This window comes from Salmo salar, chromosome ssa19 (genome assembly GCF_905237065.1).
Source record: "Salmo salar chromosome ssa19, Ssal_v3.1, whole genome shotgun sequence".
NCBI lineage: Eukaryota > Metazoa > Chordata > Actinopteri > Salmoniformes > Salmonidae > Salmo > Salmo salar.
The window spans coordinates 3106884-3127946 of record NC_059460.1 but is presented as its reverse complement, the minus strand read 5'-3'; the positions used below and the strand labels follow the sequence as shown (position 1 = coordinate 3127946).

Below are 21063 nucleotides of genomic sequence, written 5' to 3'. Positions count from 1 at the left end.
GCCAACTAACTTTGTTCATTGTCATGCCATGGACTCCAAAATAATCGCCGTTTAGTTGGCTAACGTTAGCAGTTGTTAGCTTTGCCTGACAGCGCCAAGAGAAAACATCGCCCTGCCCATTCTACAAACAACATAATACAAGTGTCTTTTCTAACAATTTCACAGCTTAGGTGAAACGTGTAACATGTGCATATGTAATGTATGACATATCATGTACAGTAAATATGTAACATTAAAGACGTTAGCATACCTGGAATCCATGAGGAAGCTGAAAATCGAGCAGGCAACTCTACTGACGTCGAGACCCTCTCCAATCATGCCCTCCTTACTGCTCACATCCGAGTACCTTTTCTTCTGGGCTGCTGTGTAGACTGTGATGATATATATGCAGTGCGTTAAAATGCAATTGTTTCGCTGTCAACTGTACTGTAGCCTCAGGACTGGCTTCAATGGGGAAAATGCCCTATTTTCCAATGATGTGGATTTTGTAAATGATTTATGCTTTTCAATTTGGAACCACAAGAAACTCAAAGGACACAGACACACCATTTGAGAGTATATTATTATAATCATAACAATAAGGTGGAAGTCTCTATTTTGACCATCAATTCAACCATCATTTATTTTTTATTTTTATCACAGGCAATAGTTATCATAGTGCACTTTGATATTGAAATGATGATAGACATTTCTTTTTTAAAACACCTTATTCTACTGACCCTTAGGAATGGAGAATAGTTTACAATCTTAGCTAGATTAAGGATGATGAATATGATGATCGTGGTGATGAAGATGACAGTGAACAATCATAGGGTAAATACCAACAGTGACACCAACTTGTACAGTGGTATCAAGTGATCTGCACAACGTGATTGCTAGAAGTGATGACTGACAGACAGGTCAAGGGGAAAAGCATAAAGAAAGACATGGGAGCAGAATGAGCGTTTTGATGTTGTTGAGGAAAGGTGTATGATGATGGTTGCTAGTGTCTGTCAATGAATGTGGACAGCTGAGCTTGCCAGAGGAATGTGCTCATTACTGGCTCAGTCACTTTATACAGAATGCTTGAAGAGAGTCCCTCTCATCTCTTTGCCTGTAACCTGGTCACAGGTGGTGCAACAGATCTGAAATATAAACCCCCGACTCAGTCATTGACTCAACTCTTACAATCCAATTATCAAAACTGGGTCGTATTCATTAGTGCACACAAAACGCCCGTTTGCTTCCATTTCGTTCCTAGTGAATACGACCCTGAACAGAGAATGAAATATAGACTGAGTATACAAAACATTTCTTAAAACGGCTCTTTCCATGACAGACTGGCCAGGTGAATCCAGGTGAAAGGTATGATCCCTTATTGTCACGTGTTAAATCCACTTCAATCAGTGTAGATGAAGGGGAGGAGACAGGTTAAAGAAGGACCTTTAAGCCTTGAGACAATTGAGACATGGATTGTGTATGTGTGCCTTTCAGAGGGTGAATGTTCAAGACAAAAGATTTAAGTGCCTTTGAACGGGGTATGGTAGTAGGTGCCAGGCGCACCAGTTTGTGTCAAAAACTGCAACACTGCTGGGTTTTTCACGGTCAACAGTTTCCTCTGTGTATCAATAATGGTCCACCACCCAAATGACATCCAGCCAACTTGACACAACTGTGGGAAGCATTGGAGTCAACATAGGCCAGCATCCCTGTGGAACGCTTTCGACACCTTGTAGAGTCCATGCCCCAAGGAATTAAGGCTGTTCTGAGGGCAAAAGTAGGGGTGCAACTCAATATTAGGAAGGCGTTCCTAATGTTTGGTATACTCAGTGTATAACTAACTCATACAATAGAAACTAACATTTAGACAGAAAGGTGGGAAGGAATGTAACAGTTCAAAGTTCATGATCTTAAAACAATGTTGGTGTCATGGGAAAGAGAAAGAAATCAAAGATATAAAGTGCATTAGATCCTGATATACAGTACCAGTCAAAAGTTTGGAAACGCCTACTCACTCAAGGGTTTTTCTTTATATTTACTATTTTCTACATTGTAGAATAATAGTGAACATATCAAAACTATGAAATAACACATATGGAATCATGTAGTAAGCAAAAAAGTGTTAAACAAATCAAAATATATTTTAGATTTAGAGTCTAAAATATATTTAGATTTGTTTAACACTTTTTTGGTTACTACATGTTATTTCTTAGTTTTGATGTCTTCACTATAATTCCCTGGAATAAGTAGGTGTGTCCAAACTTTTACTGGTACAGTATTTGTTGGTGCAATATGAATGTCCTAAATAAATAATGCATCAATAAACACATACAGTAAATAAAACAAGTAAATAAATACATAAATACATTACAAGGAAACATTCTGCATCTGTTGTATATTGTGCAGTAAGGAAGACTGGTAATGCGTCTAGTTTCTATCACATAATACTGTTATAATACATGAAAATCAGAAAAACTACATCTGCTTGTTGAGTGGTGATAATAAGGTGACGTGGGTGCAGAGGATATATCACTTGGTTCATTGGTGTTGACGGGACTCACTTGTTTGCCTATTTTAAGTCTTGGATAGCAAGGAGTAATATGTCAGCATTTTGAGAATGTCCATCGATTAATAAATGTTAAAATCTATATTTGGATTCAATATGTGAACTGTGGTAATATGAGACAAGCTCAGAGAGCAAATGGAGTCTGTCCGATCCATAGGTCTGGAATGCACTTTTTATTGAGTCACGGACAAACAGTGGAAGTCCAATCCATGTAACTGTTTGCCCATGTCTTTGAAAATATATTTCATATTTCTCATCAAATCAAAAATACTTTTCTTCAGAGCACAGGTTTCCGCCGAATTAATCTTGGTTACACTGTATTTGACTCTGAGAAAAAAGAAAATACAAAAAGAATTCCAAAACACATCAATGGCAACTTCGTTCTGACCTTTTAAATTCCCATCGGCTTGGGTTCCACATTCAGATGCTGGAGCAGATACTGTATGTCCAAGATGTCAATTCTTCCCGATGTCATTCTTCTCTCCTATATCTTTGCTGAGTGTCGACATCCGATGAAATCAATATATAAATCATCTTAACTTAACCTAAATAAAAAAATATTCTTCACATTCACTTAGCTTAATTTCTATTTCTTTACAACAGAAGACAAAGTTAAAATTTATTTTTTTCAAGGACATAATTTCTCAATTTTAAAGCAGGATCTTTAGGTGTTGTCAAACTCATTCATTGAATTGGCAGCAGGTTCTATCTTCTGGAATGGGTGGTCTGTGATAATAAGCAAGAGGGTTCTACATGTCTCCATCGTCTTTCATTGTCTTTTGAGTAAATGTATGTACAATGTTGGGCACATCAAGGTATTCATCAGGTTTCCTTTGCTGCTGAGGGGTAAAGGTACAAGGGAGGGGGGCATTGTCTATTTTTAAGAACCGTCACAAGATTGTTCAAACCGTTCTTATCTTTTGGCTTGAGTTATTGGCTTGGTCCTTTGTAGCTCAGTTGGTATAGCATGGCGTTTGTAATGCCAGGATAGTGGGTTCGATTTCCGGGACCATCCATGGTACGCTAGCAAATCTTATCATCTAAATTGAAGTTGCACTATGCAGATATCACTCTGCCTTTTCCTGGTTGCTAAAACTCTAATAGTTTTAGCCTAATTTCAGTTTATGTGACAAAATAAGTTACTATCTTGTAGAGAATAATGTTACCATCTAAACAGCTGCTTGAAGCTGGTGTACAGTAAAAAAAAAAAAAAGTAAAAGACGCAAAAACAAAAAACAAAACTCAAGAACGGGAAGCATAGAAATTGCACACAGAACAGATCTACCGCTTCTTAGACTTGCTTCCAAGTAGAATGATAGATCTATAACTCACATTTCTATGTGAATTTGGTCAAATAAAAGTTACATATTGCCACTTTAAACATATTTTTGCATAATGACTTGCTAACTGGTATGCAAACTAGAGCTTCTTCAAAGTTCCTAGTTTGACCTATGATGTGTCTAGCTCATCCATGGATCCCTTTTGACATTTTTTGGGGGGTTTGTTTTATTACTGGTCTGCTTGATTCAGTGAATTAATGTAAATTTCAAAACAGAAAAAACGACAGCTTGTGTTCAGGCTTAAAGCAACTTGTTGAGACATCTTCTCGAGGCAGAATGGGAGATATATCATGGTTTGTGAGGGTGTGAGGTTTTGTTTGACAATTTGTCTTCTTTTTTCCCCCAATGGCATTTGGACACCTGCTACCCGACTGGTCTCTCTCTCTCTCTCTCTCTCTCTCTCAGGGTTGGGACTGTGTTCCGTTGGAGGACAGTAGTCGGGTCCTCTCCTTCCCAGAGCCTCTGCGTTGTAGGACCCCCCCACTGCCTCCGATACCTCCTCCGTCGCCTCTCTCGCCCCACTCACACCGCTCACCTCCGCCCTCGGAGCGGCGAGAGTTCTGGCGAGTGGGGGTCCTGTGGGTCCGGTTGTTCTTCTCGTCTGGGAAGGGGTCTGTAGGGAGAGAGAAAGAGAGAGTAGGGGGTCAACTAGATTCAGCCCCCTGACAACAACAAAAATTATTTAGAGGATGGTCGGTATGCCAGAATATAATTACAAATCATTTGTAGACTGCAAATTGACCGCAAGAAGCCCAAACAGATATAACATTTGACTAAAACATAATCATTTCAAATCTTTCTTACATTTCTATACGATCACGTTTCTCTCTATTATGCATGAGAATACTTCGGAACAAATTTCTATAATTAAAATAATTTGGTGCCGATTTCCTGGTGTTTTTACAGTATTTTACAAATTATAAATATATATATAAATATAGGGACCCTGGGCATCTTTCTTTTGGTGTTTTTCAGAGTCAGTAGAAAGGCCTCTTTAGTGTCCTAAGCTTTCATAACTGTGACCTTAATTGCCTACCGTCTGTAAGCTGTTAGTGTCTTAACGACCGTTCCACAGGTGCATGTTCATTAATTGTTTATGGTTCATTGAACAAGCATGGGAAACAGCGTTTAAACCCTTCACAATGAAGATCTGTGAAGTTATTTGGATTTTCACAAATTATCTTTGAAAGACAGGGTCCTGAAAAAGGGACGTTTATTTTTTTTGCTAATATACATCTCACACACTACCATTCAAAAGTTTGGGGTCATTTAGAAATGTCCTTGTTTTTGAAAGATACACATTTTTTGTCCATTCAAACAACATCAAATTGATCAGAAATACAGTGTAGACATTGTTAATGTTGTAAATGACTATTGTAGCTGGAAACGGCATATCTTTTATGGAATATCTATGTAGGCATACAGAGGCCCATTATCAGCAACCATCACTCCTGTGTTCCAATGGCACGTTGTGTTAGTTAATCCACGTTTATCATTTTAAAAGGCTAATTGATCATTAGAAAACCCTTTTGAAATTATGTTATCACATTTGAAAACAGTTGTCCTGATTAAAGAATCAATAAAACTGGCCTTCTTTAGACTAGTTGAGTATCTGGAGCACCAGCATTTGTGGGTTTGATTACAGGCTCAAAATGGCCAGAAACAAAGCACTTATTCTGAAACTCGTCAGTCTATTCTTGTTCTGAGAAATGAAGGCTATTCCATGCAATAAATTGCCAAGAAACTGAAGATCTCGTTCAACACTGTGTACTACTCCCTTCACAGAACAGCGCAAACTGGCTCTAACCAGAATAAAAGAGGAGTGGGAGGCCCTGGTGCACAACTGAGCAAGAGGACAAGTACATTAGAGTGTCTAGTTTGAGAATCAGACGCCTCACAAGTCTTCAACTGGCAGCTTCATTAAATAGTACCCGCAAAACACCAGTCTCAACGTCAACAGTGAAGAGGCGACTCCGGGATGCTGGCCTTCTAGGCAGAGTTGCAAAGAAAAAGCCATATCTCAGACTGGCCAATAAAAAAGAAAAGATTAAGATGGGCCATTTTGAGCCTGTAATAAAACCCACAATTGCTGATGCTCCAGATACTCAACTAGCCTAAAGAAGGCCAGTTTTATTGCTTCTTTAATCAGGGCAACTGTTTTCAAATGTGATAACATAATTTCAAAAGGGTTTTCTAATGATCAATTAGCCTTTTAAAATGATAAAGTTGGATTAACTAACACAACGTGCCATTGGAACACAGATGGTTGCTGATAATGTGCCTCTGTACGCCTATGCAGATATTCCGTTAAAAGAAATCTGCCATTTCCAGCTACAATAGTCAATTACAACAGTAACAATGTCTACACTGTATTTCTCATCAATTTGATGTTATTTTAATGGACAATTTTCTTCCCCTTTTAAAAACAAGGACATTTCTAATTGACCCCAAACTTTTGAACGATAGTGTATATTTTTTTTATTTGTATATATGCATTTTTCTGCTCAGAAAACTAGACGTGCCAAATAAACCCCCCGTGGACCAAATTCAGCCCACAGGCCACCAGTTGGGGAACCCTGGAGTAAAGTGACTCCATTCATGTAGGTGAAACCAGTGTGGTGTAAGAATGCTGGGAAATAATAATAAATAATTTTCATGAATACGTTATAAATACATAGTGTGCATACTATTAATACATTTGCATTTCATTATTTGTAAACATATACAAACATTTATAACAATTACAATAATTTATAGGCAAATGATGGATTATTAATTTCAGTTATTAGAAAGTGTAACCGAATGTGAGGAGGTTGGTGTGTATGAGTAGAAGAGAATGTGTGTGACTCACCAGAGACCCCCATGGGCTGATCATGGGAGCTGTGAAGCTGGGCCAGAATGGTCTCCACCACTCGTTTGAACCTGTGACTAGGACCTGCGAACACACACACACAAAGGCATTGAGAAGATGCAAGCTTTTACCAGCACATGACACACACACACACACACACACACACACACACACACACACACACACACACACACACACACACACACACCTGCCCTACTTTCATTCATTCGCGGAACTGTACCAATTCAAGCCACCATATATAACCAGATATTGTAAAATCACCAACGAACAGCACTAGAATGAACAGTTATACTTTCTATTCTAAGTTCCACTTGCCTGATATGAGGGTGAATGTCACGCTGTAGATGCCTGTCTCTCTCTTGCCTTTCCTCTCGGTTTTCTCCCTATCCTGCACTCTCTCTCCCTCGGAGGAGGCAATGTCCACCTGGAACTTAACAGGCTTCTGGAAGACGGAGGGGCCACCGGAAATCTTGTACTCGGCCCTGAAGCTGGTCTGGGAGATGACGCTGTGGCTGAGGGAGGGGATCTGACGAGGGGGGTAGGGGGAGAGAGAGGATGCATAGGGTAATGGAAAGAAAGAAAAGGAGAGACGGGTAGAGAAAGTAAGAGGCCAATGGGAAGATTGTGTGAGGGGGAGAGACAGAGAGTCAGTGTGAGATGGGTTAGCAGAGAGCAAGAAATGTTTGTCATTAAAACGGATTGTATTGAAAATATAAAGGTTCACAAGAAAAATTCCTAGCACTTTAAAAACATATTACTAGGAATGAAGATTAATAACAGTGTGACGTGCTGAGGTTAGACCCAGCTGCAGAGAAGAGACCAGACGAGGAATCAGTGATTAACCTGTTTAGGATAGGGGGCAGTATTTTCACGGCCGGATAAAAAACGTACCCGATTTAATCTGGTTATTACTCCTGCCCAGAAACTAGAATATGCATATAATTAGTAGATGTGGATAGAAAACACCCTAAAGTTTCTAAAACTGTTTGAATGGTGTCTGTGAGTATAACAGAACTCATATGGCGGGCCAAAACCTGAGAAGATTCCATACAGGAAGTGCCCTGTCTGACCATTTCTTGTCCTTCTATAGCCTCTTTATGGAAAAATAGAGGATCTCTGCTGTAACGTGACATTTTCTAAGGCTCCCATAGGCTCTCAGAAGGCGCCAGAACGGCGAATGATGACTCTGCAGTCCCTGGGCGAAAAACAGTAGGGCTTTTGGAAAGTGGTCGTTCTGAGAACAACTGAGAACAATGACACGGGTGCACGCGTGCATGTGAAGACTCCATTTTCTATTTTCAGTGTTTGAACGAAAACAAGGTCTCCCGGTTGGAATATTATCGCTATTTTACGAGAAAAATCGCATAAAAATGTATTTTAAACAGCATTTGACATGCTTTGAAGTACGGTAATGGAATATTTTGACATTTTTTGTCACGATACGCGCCAGCGCGTCACCCTTCGGATAGTGTCTTGAACGCAAGAACAAAACGCAGCTATTTGGATATAACTATGGATTATTTGGAACCAAAACAACATTGGGTGTTGAAGTAGAAGTCCTGGGAGTGCATTCTGACGAAGAACAACAAAGGTAATCCAATTTTTCTTATAGTAAATCTGAGTTTGGTGAGTGCCAAACTTGGTGGGTGTCTAAATAGCTAGCCATGATGGCCGGGCTATCTACTCAGAATATTGCAAAATGTGCTTTCACCTAAAAGCTATTTTAAAATCGGACACCGCGATTGCATAAAGGAGTTCTGTATCTATAATTCTTAAAATAATTGTTATGTTTTTTGTGAACGTTTATCGTGAGTAATTTAGTAAATTCACCGGAAGTATGCTAGTTCTGAACGTCACATGCTAATGTAAAAAGCTGGTTTTTGATATAAATATGAACTTGATTGAACAAAACATGCATGTATTGTATAACATAATGTCCTAGGAGTGTCATCTGATGAAGATCATCAAAGGTCAGTGCTGCATTTAGCTGTGGTTTTGGTTTTTGTGACATTATATGCTAGCTTGAAAAATGGGTGTGTGATTATTTCTGGCTGGGTACTCTCCTGACATAATCTAATGTTTTGCTTTCGTTGTAAAGCCTTTTTGAAATCGGACAATGTGGTTAGATAAAGGAGAGTCTTGTCTTTAAAATGGTGTAAAATAGTCATGTTTGAAAAATTGAAGTTTTGGGATTTTTGAGGAGTTTGTAATTCGCGCCACGCTCTATCATTGGATATTGGCGAGGCGTTCCGCTAGCGGAACATCTAGATGTATTAAGGATAAACATAAATACTTCACTGATAAACAGTAGCCGCAGGATCACAGTACACTGGAAAAAACAACAAACACTAAGCATCAAACTCACTCAGGAAACAAACACACACATGGTAAACAATTCAAGCTTCTGCAAAGGACAACAAAAACACACCTCTAACAGAGAAATAATAATGAGTAAATTGGACACACTTGAGTGTCGTTAAAAGGCTAATTGAGTGTCGTTAATGTCTCTAGGATGGTCTCTGCCGTACACCCCCTTCTAGGAGCGTGATGGCACCCCCACTTCGGCCTGTTGTTCAGGAAACGGGGGGGGGGGCTCGAACGACGACATTCCAGTGGACGAGTTCGGCAGTGTGTTATGAGCACACCCCTCCCAGACAAGGAACTTGCTCCGGTTGCTGGCCTGGGTGGAGATGAAACAGCAGAGGAATTTCTCCAGCTCCTAGTTGGCCCGCTCCATTTGCCCATTCGAATGTGGGTGGATTCCCAAGGAGAGACTCAGACGCCCCCAACAGGGAGCAGAAGGCTTTCCAATTCCATGCGACGAAGTTGGGCCCACGATCCGAGACAATGTCCTGTGGAAGTCCTTGTAGTCGAAAGACATCATGAGATGTAATCATGAGATCAGCGGTCTCCTTCACTGAGGGCAACTTGAGTAAGGCAATGAAATGGGCTGCCTTGGAGAACCAATCAATGACCACCAGGATAGTGGTAAGACCTTGGGATGGAGGTAACCCTGTGATAAAGTCTACGGACAGGTTGAATCAGGGGATGGGCATAGGTTGGAGCAACCCAGCCAGTCGCTGTTGTGAGGACTTGCTTTGGGCACAGGTGGAACAGGACGAAACAAAGGATCTCAAATCCTCGATCATGTTGAGCCACCAGAATTTCCGCCTCAGGAACTCCAGTGTCCGATTAACCCCTGGATGCCCAGTTAATTTAGAGGGGTGTCCCCATTGTAGTACACGGGAACGGGCTGATCGTGGAATGTAAAGTCTGTTAGTGGGTTATGAGCACACCCCTCAGGACTGGGCTTGTCGGACCGTGGTCTCAATACTCCATATCACAGGGGCCACAATGCGGGAACTGAGGATGATGGGCTCGGAGTCCCTCTCCTTGTTAGAGACATCGTGTTGGCGGGACAGGGTGTCTGCTTTCTGATTCTTGGATCTCGGGCGATCGGCTAGTGTGAAATCAAAACCTGTTAAAAAAACAGAGCCCACCTAGCCTGGCGAGCGTTCAACCTCTTGGCTTCTTGAATGGAGACCAAGTTCTTATGACCCGTCCAGATCATGAAAGGATGAGGTGCCCCCGTGGTTGCTCCCGGTTGCCTACATCATAGCTGCGTTCCGCTGGCAAGAACCGCTTGGAGAGGAAGGTACATGGGTGCAGTTTCTTGTCCTCCTCGTTCCGCTATGAAAGGACCGCCCCTACTCCAGTGTCCGAGGCGTCCACATCTACCACAAAGGAACGAGTAGGATCAGGATGAACGACGATGGGTCCAGAGGTGAAATGTCCCTTGAGTTCCATGAATGCCCTTTCAGCCTCAGGAGTCCAGCATAAACGAGTCTGGAACTTGTGGGTTAGGACCGCGAGAGGCGCTGCCACCGCACCAAACTTGCGTATAAAATGGCTGGAAAATTCGGCAAACCCGAGGAACCACTGGACCTGCTTGACTGAGGTGGGACGGGGCTAGTCGGCGACCGCCTCAACCTTTATGGGGTCCATTTGGATGCCTGCAGTAGAGATAATGTAACCCAGGAAGGAAACTTGGGATACGTGGAACTCACACTTCTCCATCTTGACAAATAGTTGGCTCTGCAGGAGGCGTCTCAGGACTTGGCGGATGTGTAGTATATGTTCCAGAAGGGTTTTGGAGAAGATCAGGATGTCGTCGAGGTAAACTAAGATGAACCGATTCAACAAATCGCTAAGAGTGTCATTGACCAATGGTTGAAAGACTGCCGGTGAGTTCGATAATCTGAAGGGCATGACTAAATACTCATAGTGACCACCATTCATCTCCCTCCCTGATTCTCACCAGATGGTGGTAAGCGTTGGAGAAGTCCAGTTTGCTGAAGAATTGTGCCCCATGGGCCAACTCCAAGGCGGCGGACACAATTCTTAATCGTAATTTTGTTCAGCCCTCTGTAATCTATGCAGGGACACAGACCTCCATCCTTCTTTCCCACGAAGAAGAAGCCTGCACCAACTGGGGATGTAGAGCGAATGAAACCTGCCTCCAGCGACTCCCGGATGTAATTGTCCATGACTGCTGCTTCAGGGGTTGAGAGGGAGTACAGACGGCCCTGGGGAGGAGCCAGGTAGGAGTTCTATGGCGCAGTTGTATGGATGATGAGGAGGGAGGGTGGCGGATTGTCTCTTACTGAAGGCCTCCCGGAGGTCGAAGTACTCGGGAGGGAGAGTGTAAAAGTCTTGGTCTTCAATGGATGCCGGGGAACATGGTGAGGCTCTTGGTGGGGGGGTCTTAGGCATTTAGTCGGGCAGTTCTTACCCCAGTCTAGTAGGTGTCCCGTAGACCAGGAAAATAGCGGGTTATGTAGCACTAGCCAGGGATTCCCTAGGATAAGTGGGTGCTCGGGAGCAGTGGCCAAAAGAAAACTAAGAGTCTCTGAGTGGTTCACCCCAAACTGTAGTAGAATGGGCTGATATTCCACCTGGCCGGAGCCGATGGGGCGTCCATAGATGGCTTGAATCTGCAGAGGGATGGAATGTGGTGCTGACGGTTGTCCCAATAGAGGGTTGCGGGTAGTGTCAGACGGTGACCGGGTAGCTGGGGTGTAACTGCACAGCTCGTCAGGGTCTCCCCTTGTCCTGGAGAGCCTGGCATTTCCCGTCAACTCTGGGCATGTAGAACGGAGATGGCCGAGGCCACCGCAGTAAAGGCAGCATACCCCGTGCAGGCGCCTGGCACATTCCAGTGGGCTCAGACGAGTGCATCCCAGCTGCCTGGGCTCCTCAATGCTGGGCTCGGGGGCATGGGGTGCTCCGGAACCTGGGATGCGGTTTCAAAAAGGCGCTGTCTTACACGTTCTCAGATGCGATTGTCAATCCTGATGGCCAGCGTTATCAGGGAATCGAGGTCCTCGCCCAGTTCCAGAGCGACCAGTTCATCCTTGATGGAGTTAGAAATTGCCCACCCCAGGGCCTTGCCCGAGAGTAGAGAGATGATGTAGGCGATCATGGCCCAATAGGTGTGGAACGAGGAGGACTGTAGCTCGAACACCAGAGAGCACTGAGTGAAGAACCCCTTGCATCCTCCCGGGTGGCTGTCATACCGCTCGGGGGCTGGGATCTTGGGTTCCCGGTGCAGGTTCCCTGGAGGAACTACGGCAACGCCTGTAGCTTGTAGCACTCCGCCTGGGTTAGGGTTGGGCCATGGTTAGAGGGAATTGATAAGTGCCCAGAGGGCCTCTGATATTCGGGAGAGTTGTTCTTCCTGCCGCCCCAGCAGTGCTCCTTGTTGGGTTATAGCATTCTGGATCTGGGTGAGATCTGAGGTAAGAAGCTTGCTGTGACGTGATGAGGTTGAACCCATGTGCAGAGAAGATACCAAACGAGGAATCAGTGTTTAAGGATAAACATAAATACTTTACTGATAAACAGTAGCCGCAAGATCACAGTATGCTGTCTCGAAAACTCACTCAGGAAACAAACGCACACGGTAAACAATTCAAGCTTCTGCAAAAGACAACAGAAAACACACCTCTTAACAGGGAAATCATAATGAGTAAATTGGACACACCGGAGTGTCGTTAATGTCTCAAGGACGGTCTCTGCTGCCCTCTGGTGACAGGTGGAACCATGACAGACAGAGATTCAGAAAAAACTAGATAGAATGTCAACGTTTTAGAAACTAGGCCTTTCTCAAGACAAGTCTCACAGGGCTCCCGAGTGGCGCAGCGGTCTAAGGCACTGCATCTCAGTGCTAGAGGCGTCACTACAGATCCTGGTTCGTTCCCGGGCTGTATCACAACCGGCCGTGATTGGTGTGCAATTGGCCTAGCATCGTCTGGGTTAGGGGAGTGTTTGGCCCAGGGTAGGCCGTCATTGCAAAATAAGAAATTGTTCTTAACTGACTTGCGTAGTTAAATAAATGTTCAATAAAAAACATGACTAATTGAAGATGTTCAAAGCGGAACCAGATACTTACAGAGAGGAAGGTGTGGACGATGTCTGCTTTCACAGAGCTCAGTGGCTTGTCTCTGATCACCACAAAGATCTGCTCCTCCTTCTCCAGGCTGATGAAGTTCCCAAACCACGACTTCTTAGCCAGCCTGATGGAGCATGACACACACATACAGAGACAAACATACAGAGACACACACAGAGGGATAGAAATGGACACACAATCTCATGGTTATAGCGAGGTAAAATTAGTCAGTCCTCGGCATAGGGCATGTTCATAAGTGTGTGTCTGTGACTTACTCAGGGCTGGACTCAGGGGTCAGCCTGGACATATCCTCTGATGTGGGCACTGAAAAAAACAGGACATTAGTTGATTTATGGGGTTGACAGGACGTGCATTTAGTAATGTATGCTCATTTGCTCAATTTCATTAAATGTTAGCTATTGCTATTAGTGCTGAGCGATTAGTGCTTTTTGAGGTCGGTTAGGTTTCTGTTCGGCTATTCAAAATCACAGATTTTGTTTTAAATAATTTTTTAAAACATGAAATGCATTATGAAACGATTTTAGAGCTTTTTAATGGAAATTCCAAAGCCCCAAATAGTGAACATTCAATTGCCAAAACAATGACAACATTAATTGTCCCTGTCAGCTCCATAATGGGTAGACAATAGCAGCCAGCCAGCCAGACAACCATCTAACTTGATCTCTGTGCTCCCCATACTGTACTGTCTTTGTCATCCTATTTAGCTAGGCTAGTAGCTAGCTGGCTAGCTTATAGAAGCCTAAGTATTCTGCAGAGATGTCTGTGAAATCATTTTACTTGGTCTTCAAAGTACATAGGCATATACATTCAAGACTGCTAATTACCAACTACTACAACTATCAATCGGGTAGTGCTACCTCAAACTGTCTCTATCCCTCTTTGTTGTTGTATTGTGTACACACCTCTCTCATGTGTTCTGTGTAGGCTACCAGTCTCTGTCCAAGCCGGGAAGAACAGGCGCAGTGGATTACGGTCATTGTAGTTAATTACCATGTTTCTGCACTGAACTAGGTTGAATATTTGCCTAATGAAAACTACAACTGCCTTCAGCCCAGTGTCCCACATAGTTCTTGACTTAGTTGGGGCATTTCCATGATGATATGTTGCTGATGCCTGACAGATCTTACAACGCCTGGATAGGTATTTTACGTATCAGCTAATCAAATGTTATAACAATTTGTCAGTCGATGACACAGTCGATAACGTAGCACACAACCATTGGTTGTTGTGTTGCTTTGCCTTAGCTGTGGAACGCGCCCAATTTCTCTCGTGAATGATTGGATTCCTCTCTAGGGAAAAGGCGTGTTGGGCTCACAAAAAACACAATTAAATGGATTGCAAGTAATTGAACTGACGTCAGTCAGATTTATTTAAGCTTTTATTTCTTTCATCACACTCCCAGTGGGTCAGAAGTTTACAAACACTCAATTTGTATTTGGTAGAATTGCCTATAAATTGTTTAACTTAGGTCAAACGTTTTGGGTAGCCTTCCACAACCTTACCACAATAAGTTGGGTGAATTGTGGCCCATTCCTCCTGACAGAGCTGGTGTAACTGAGTCAGGTTTGTAGGCCTCCTTGCTGGCACATGCTTTTTCAGTTCAGCCTACAAATCTTCTATAGGATTGAGGTCAGGGCTTTGTGATGGCCACTCCAATACCTTGACTTTGTTGTCCTTAAGCCATTTTGCAACAACTTTGGAAGTATGTTTGGGGTCATTGTCCATTTGGAAGACACATTTACGGCCAAGTTTTAACTTCCTGACTGATGTCTTGAGATGTTGCTTCAATATATCCACACAATTTCTCCTATTTTGTGAAGTGCACCAGTCCCTCCTGCAGCAAAGCACCCCCACAACATGATGCTACCACCCCCGTGCTTCACGGTTGGGATGATGTTCTTCGGCTTGCAAGCCTCCCCCTTTTTCCTCCAAACATAATGATGGTCATTATGGACAAGCAGTTCTATTTTTGTTTCATCAGACCAGAGGACATTTCTCCAAAATGTACGATCTTTGTTCACATGTGCAGATGCAAACCGTAGTCTGGCTTTTTTATGGCAGTTTTGGAGCAGTGACTTCTTCCTTGCTGAACGGCCTTTCAGCTTATGTCGATATAGGACTCGTTTTACTGTGGATATAGATACTTTTGTACCTGTTTCCTCCAGCATCTTCACAAGGTCCTTTGCTGTTGTTCTGAGATAGATTTGCACTTTTCACACCAAAGTACGTTCATCTCTAGGAGACAGAACGCGTCTCCTTCCTGAGCGGTATGACGGCTGCGTGGTCCCATGGTGTTTATACTTGCATACTATTGTTTGTACAGATGAACATGGTACCTTCAGGCGTTTGGAAATTGCTCCCAATGATGAACGAGACTTGTGGAGGTCTTGGCTGATTTCTTTTGATTTTCCCATGATGTCAAGCAAAGAGCCACTGAGTTTGAAGGTAGGCCTTGAAATACATCCGCAGGTACACCAATTGACTCAAATGATGTCAATTAGCCTATCAGAAGCTTCTAAAGCCATGACATCACTTCTGGAATTTTCCAAGCTGTTTAAAGGCACAGTCAACTTAGTGTATGTAAACTTCTTACCCACTGGAATTGTGATACAGTGAATTATAAGTGAAATAATCTGTCTGTAAACAACTGTTGGAAAAATTACTTGTGTCATGCACAAAGTAGATGTCCTAACCGACTTGCCAAATTATAGTTTGTTAACAAGAAATTGGTGGAGTGTTTGAAAAACAAGTTTTAATGACTCCAACCTAAGTTGGAGTCATTAAAAGCTTCCGTAAGCTTCCGACTTCAACAACATGCACGCACCCCTTTTCCGTTGTTTATTGTTTAGCATTTTTTTTAACAAGTTATTTTTAAAATTTCACTTCAACAATTTGGACTATTTTGTGTATGTCCATTACATGAAATCCAAATAAAAATCCATTTAAATTACAGGTTGTAATGCAACAAAATAAAAAAAACACAGAGGGGGATGAATACTTTTGCAAGGTACTGTACCAATGATGTACCAAAGACACTATCTTTTTCTGCCACGTGTAATATGCGGTAGGCTATGTATTGTATAACTGCACAATCATTATTTTAGTTCAGGGGTGGTCTTTCCGGGGCTTGGGCTCATATATAGGCCTATGCTTATGCATAAGCTCTAATATGCATTATGGTGCTTTGAATGAATCATCACCTTAGAAAGCACTGTCCATTTCGTTGCGTTAGGCTTTGAAACAACATCCACAGCGACCATTTCAACTTGTTGAACTTCTTTCTTCAAATTGATCAAAAACAGTGAGGTAAGTGAGTTTTAAAAGCACATACTGTTTTATGATGTGTTTGTTATTTTCGATTGCTTTTGCATTGATGTCAGATTGGTTAGAGGGATAATGGAGCCCTGAGGACCAGTCCATTAGCGACCTGATGATTATTAGCGAGTTGGGTATTACTAATGCATGTCCAGAGTGCATAAGAGGAGATTACCGTGACGTAGAATTTTACTGCGGCCATGACTCATGACTGCCGATGTGGCGGTAATGCTGTCACCGCAACAGCCCTAACTGCAACTTCCTCTAGGGGAAACACCTAAAGAAACCTTGTGACCTCTCACCCTGCATCTTGCGGCGGTGGAAGCGGGGCGAGCCCAGCAGGTTGTTCTTGAACGAGTTGAGGCGGGTCCTCCAGTGGGCGGAGCTGCTAGCCGCCATGCCGCCCCCTCCGGGGCTGGAGGGAGGAGTCAGGGACAGGGAACCCACCCCTCCACCTCCCTCCACCCGCAAGGAGGAGGACGAGGAGGAAGAGTTAGAGGGAGGGGTGGAGGAGGGGTGGTGTACGGGGGTGCCCATGGGGGTTGGCAGCGGAGAGCCCTGGGGAGTAACCTGCGGCACAGAGTGGGCAGAGTTGGGGTAAAAGCTCTTAGTGACCAACTTGAGCACGGGAAGGCGAGGGGAAAAAGAAGCGGGGGATGGGCGAGAGGAGGGGTGAGGGCAAGCGGGAGGGCGAGTTGTGGATGGGGACGGACATGATGGGTTGGAGGTGGGGCCGGCCGCCCTTGGTGGGGGTGGGCAGGGTCTGGGTTTTGGGGTTCTGGGGCGCTTTGGGTTTGTCGAGGGCTCGGGCCGGCCGAGAAGTGGTAGACCTTCCTGGTTTGGATGGGTCCTTAGTGTGAAGGGTGGCGGAGGTGATGTCTGATTGGCTAAACGTGAAGACGGGGCTCTGATAGGACTAGCGGAGGGGTGGAGGATTGGAAAAGAAGAGAGAGGAATGGAAAAATTGAAAAAGGATGGAAATGAGTGTTATGGGTTATGACAAAAGAATGCTTCTTGTATGATGGTGAGGAAACTGCAATGACAGTGTGAGCTATTTGTATAATTAATTGAAAAATCATTAGTTCTGACTGCGAATTCAGCCATTTATATTCCAACCTCACTCTTTTTTTATCACTTAATTAAAGCAAACATACTAGATAACCCAGTACACAAAAATCCCTCCATGCCAGAAACAGTATGGAAGACAAACACTACAAAATGGCATAAGCAATACATTATGACTCTGAACTATGAACTTCCTCTTTCAGTAGTGATGCTAGGACTGTGGTAAAACAGGGTTTCTGCTTTTGCTGATCCAGAACAGAAACAATTTAACCAGTATGTTGACATTTTCACAGTTAGTGGAACAAAACTTCTCAAATTGAACAAAAAGCTTAAACCAACAATGACCAACTAGAGGAAGGCCTAAATATATATTTTTTAATTCTGCTAACCAAACATGTTTAACTTTATGTACTGTGTTGCGCTACAAAATGTGCATCTATCAATTTGGTGGATATGGTAGAAAGTATGGAGTAGAGAAGCAGAAAAAGAAAAAAAATGACAAAGAAACTCCCAATGAGTAAGAATTATTCTGATAAGAGTGGTGTTATTACATGTAAAATGGCTCTGAATGATCAAGGAGCTTGAGTGAGATGGACAATCTCGGAGGAAACGCTAAAGCAATGTTAATGCATTTTCAAATCAGCAATAAAACCGAATCTTTGAGCATTGCAAAAAAATACACTTATGTTTGACATACATATAAAAAGACAGTTCAGAGTCAACGTTGTATACTTTATCAATTCAGAGTTGATGTTAAAAGTGTTGGCCAACAGGCCTCTTACCCTGGGACTGCTGAGAGGGCTGGAGGAAAGGCCGGTGGACGCCCCACTGACTGAGCGAGACCTGTAGAGAGGTCACGAGGTCATAAGGTTAAATGTCATCATCATAAAGGTGAAAAGGAAATTATTCCACCATCAAGTAGGTCCACTGTTGGCTTATTTACTGGTATATGTATTATAATCTATACTGTGTGTATTCTATGTGGCTAGAAAAATGTTTGTTTGTAGAGTAAGCATGTTCTGTCTTTGTGTGTGTTTCTGGACAGTGTGTGTGAGACCCCAGTACCTCTGGCTGTTTGCGGCCGTGTCCAGGGCCCTGCATGGTGGGGTGGGAGACCACTGCTCGGTCACACTCAACACCTCCAGGCTCTTCCTCTCCGGGCGGCAGCGGCTGTGACGTGTCAGCATGGGAGAGTCCACACGCTTACGAGGGGGGTCCGCTGAGGGACACCAGGGTGGAGTTAGCACAGCATGCAGTAACACCAACCCCAACTTCCCCTTAAATCGGATCATACCATGTGCAGTCAGGTCCAAATTTGACACCCTTGATAAAGATGAGCAAAAGACTGTATAAAATAAATAATACCAATACTGCGCTATATTGTAAGCTCCCAAAAAAATTGAAAAGTATATTACTTTATACTAATATAATTGCTCAAAGAAAGATTAGCTGTTAAAAAAACAAATTCTCCAAAAAGATAGGGGTCAAAATTATTGTTTTCAATACCTCACCTTGGCAGGACAATGGCACTGAGCCTTTTTGTAAAATGTTTTATGAGATTGGAGAACACATTGGGAGGGAACTTTGACCATTTCCCCCATACAGAATCTTTCCAGATCCTTGATATCCTTCGTCTGCACTTATGCATTGCCCTCTTCAATTCAAACCACAGGTTTTCAATTGGATTCAAGTCCGGAGAGATGGCCATTGCAAAATGCTGATTTGCTAAGTTTTTTTTTAAAGTGTGGATTTTGATGTGTGCTTGGGGTTATTGTCTTGCAGGAAGATCCACTTGCGGCCAAGTTTCAGCCTCCTGGCAGAGGCAACCAGGTTTTTGGCTAAAATGACCTGGTACTGGGTAAAGTTAATGATATTGTTGACCTTAACAAGGACCCCAGGACCAGTGGAAGCAAAATGAAAATGCCCCTATAAGATCAAAGATCCACCACCATATTTTACAGTAGGCATGTGTGGCTCAGTTGGCAGAGCATGGTGCTTACCACGTCAGGAATGTGGGTTTGATTCCCACGGGAGACCAGTATGAAAATGTAACCACTCACTACTGTAAGAGGCTCTGGATAAGGGTGTCTGCTATATTACTCAAATGGAATGTATGAGGTTATTATCATCTGCATAATTTTTTTTCACCCCATTTTTTTATTATATTCTTGTCTCATTTCTGCAACTCACCAACGGGCTCAGGAGAGGCAAAGGTCGAGTCATGCGTCCTCTGAAACAGGACCAGCCAAACCACACTCCTTAACACCTGCCCACTTAACACAGAAGCCAGTTGCATCAATGTATTGGAGGAAACACTGTTCAACTGACGACAGCTTAAAGGGAGCCCGGCCTGACACAAGGAGTCGCTAGAGGGGCCTCACCCCGGCCCGGCCAAACCCTCCCCTAACGACGCTATGCCAATTGTGCGCCGCCCTATGGGACTACCGGTAACGGACGGTTGTGACACAGCCTGGGATTGAACCCGGGTCTGTAGTGACACCTCAAGCACTGCAATGCAGTGCCTTAGACCGCTACACCACTCTGGAGGCCCCTTTTTCTGAATCTTTCTATCGATACAAAATGAACCACTGGTGTGAATGGCCAAACAGCTCTATTTTCATGTCATCCAACAAATGTAAACAGCATTGGCATTTGGATTGGAACCGGTGCTATGGTCAAATGACATGAAAATAAAGCTCTTCGGCCACGTACAACAGATAACCCCATAAAATAATACTTTCCCATTTTTTGGAACATACAATATTTAAAGAGTTTGTATTTGTATTATATTCCAGAGGTGGCACCACAATATAGCTCAGTATTTGTATTATATACCAGAGGTGGCACCACAATATAGCTCAGTATTTGTATTATATACCAGAGGTGGCACCACGGGTTCAAATGTGGTGTGGCAAAATTCTTATGTCTTTTCTGGGGCCTGGAGTTTTTCCTGATATCATGACCTGGTCAGGTAAAACTCTGGGTCCTACTCGTAGACTATGACAAAATATTATTATTATTATAGATAGCAAGGATGAAAAGAGAAGCTATGACTATAGGGCTTGTGGTTTTCTTGTTAGGTCATTTGAATTCCTACGCTACGGTGGATCAAACCCTTTCAAACTACCACAAACTTTGTTATTATTCATTCTGAATCTGATATCAAAAGAGCTAGAGACAACAACTTCAACAAACAACATAGTTCAGTGAACTACTATATCAGGGCTGAGCATTATGCAAAGAATGGTTACAATGTCTTTAAATATGAATTTCGCTCTATATACACACACAACGTTAAGCAGTGGACTTTGAAAAATGTAAAAGATAGGCAGGTTTCAATGTTGAAAAGTATTTTAATTTTATGTCATAAAACCTATTATTTGTTTGTCTGACTACAGCACTCTTCTGCAATTATTAATTATGTAAGAAGGCAGGTTTACATATACACAGTAGA

The 21063-nt window shown here is 42.9% G+C and overlaps 1 protein-coding gene across 1 annotated transcript in view; it reads right to left on the bottom strand.

Moving 5' to 3' along the window:
* Nucleotides 1-595: 595 nt before the first annotated feature.
* LOC106578303 (serine/threonine-protein kinase BRSK2) overlaps nt 596-21063 on the bottom strand; it is a 32375-nt gene continuing 11907 nt past the window's right edge. Inside the window, exons 12-19 of the mRNA XM_014156985.2 lie at nt 18675-18828; nt 18392-18452; nt 16847-17114; nt 13484-13532; nt 13209-13332; nt 7073-7283; nt 6737-6820; nt 596-4498 (exon numbers count right to left, since the gene is read on the bottom strand). Coding sequence (XP_014012460.2) covers nt 4287-4498; nt 6737-6820; nt 7073-7283; nt 13209-13332; nt 13484-13532; nt 16847-17114; nt 18392-18452; nt 18675-18828 — 1163 coding nt within the window. The 3' untranslated portion in view covers nt 596-4286. The remainder of the gene's footprint in view (nt 4499-6736; nt 6821-7072; nt 7284-13208; nt 13333-13483; nt 13533-16846; nt 17115-18391; nt 18453-18674; nt 18829-21063) is intronic.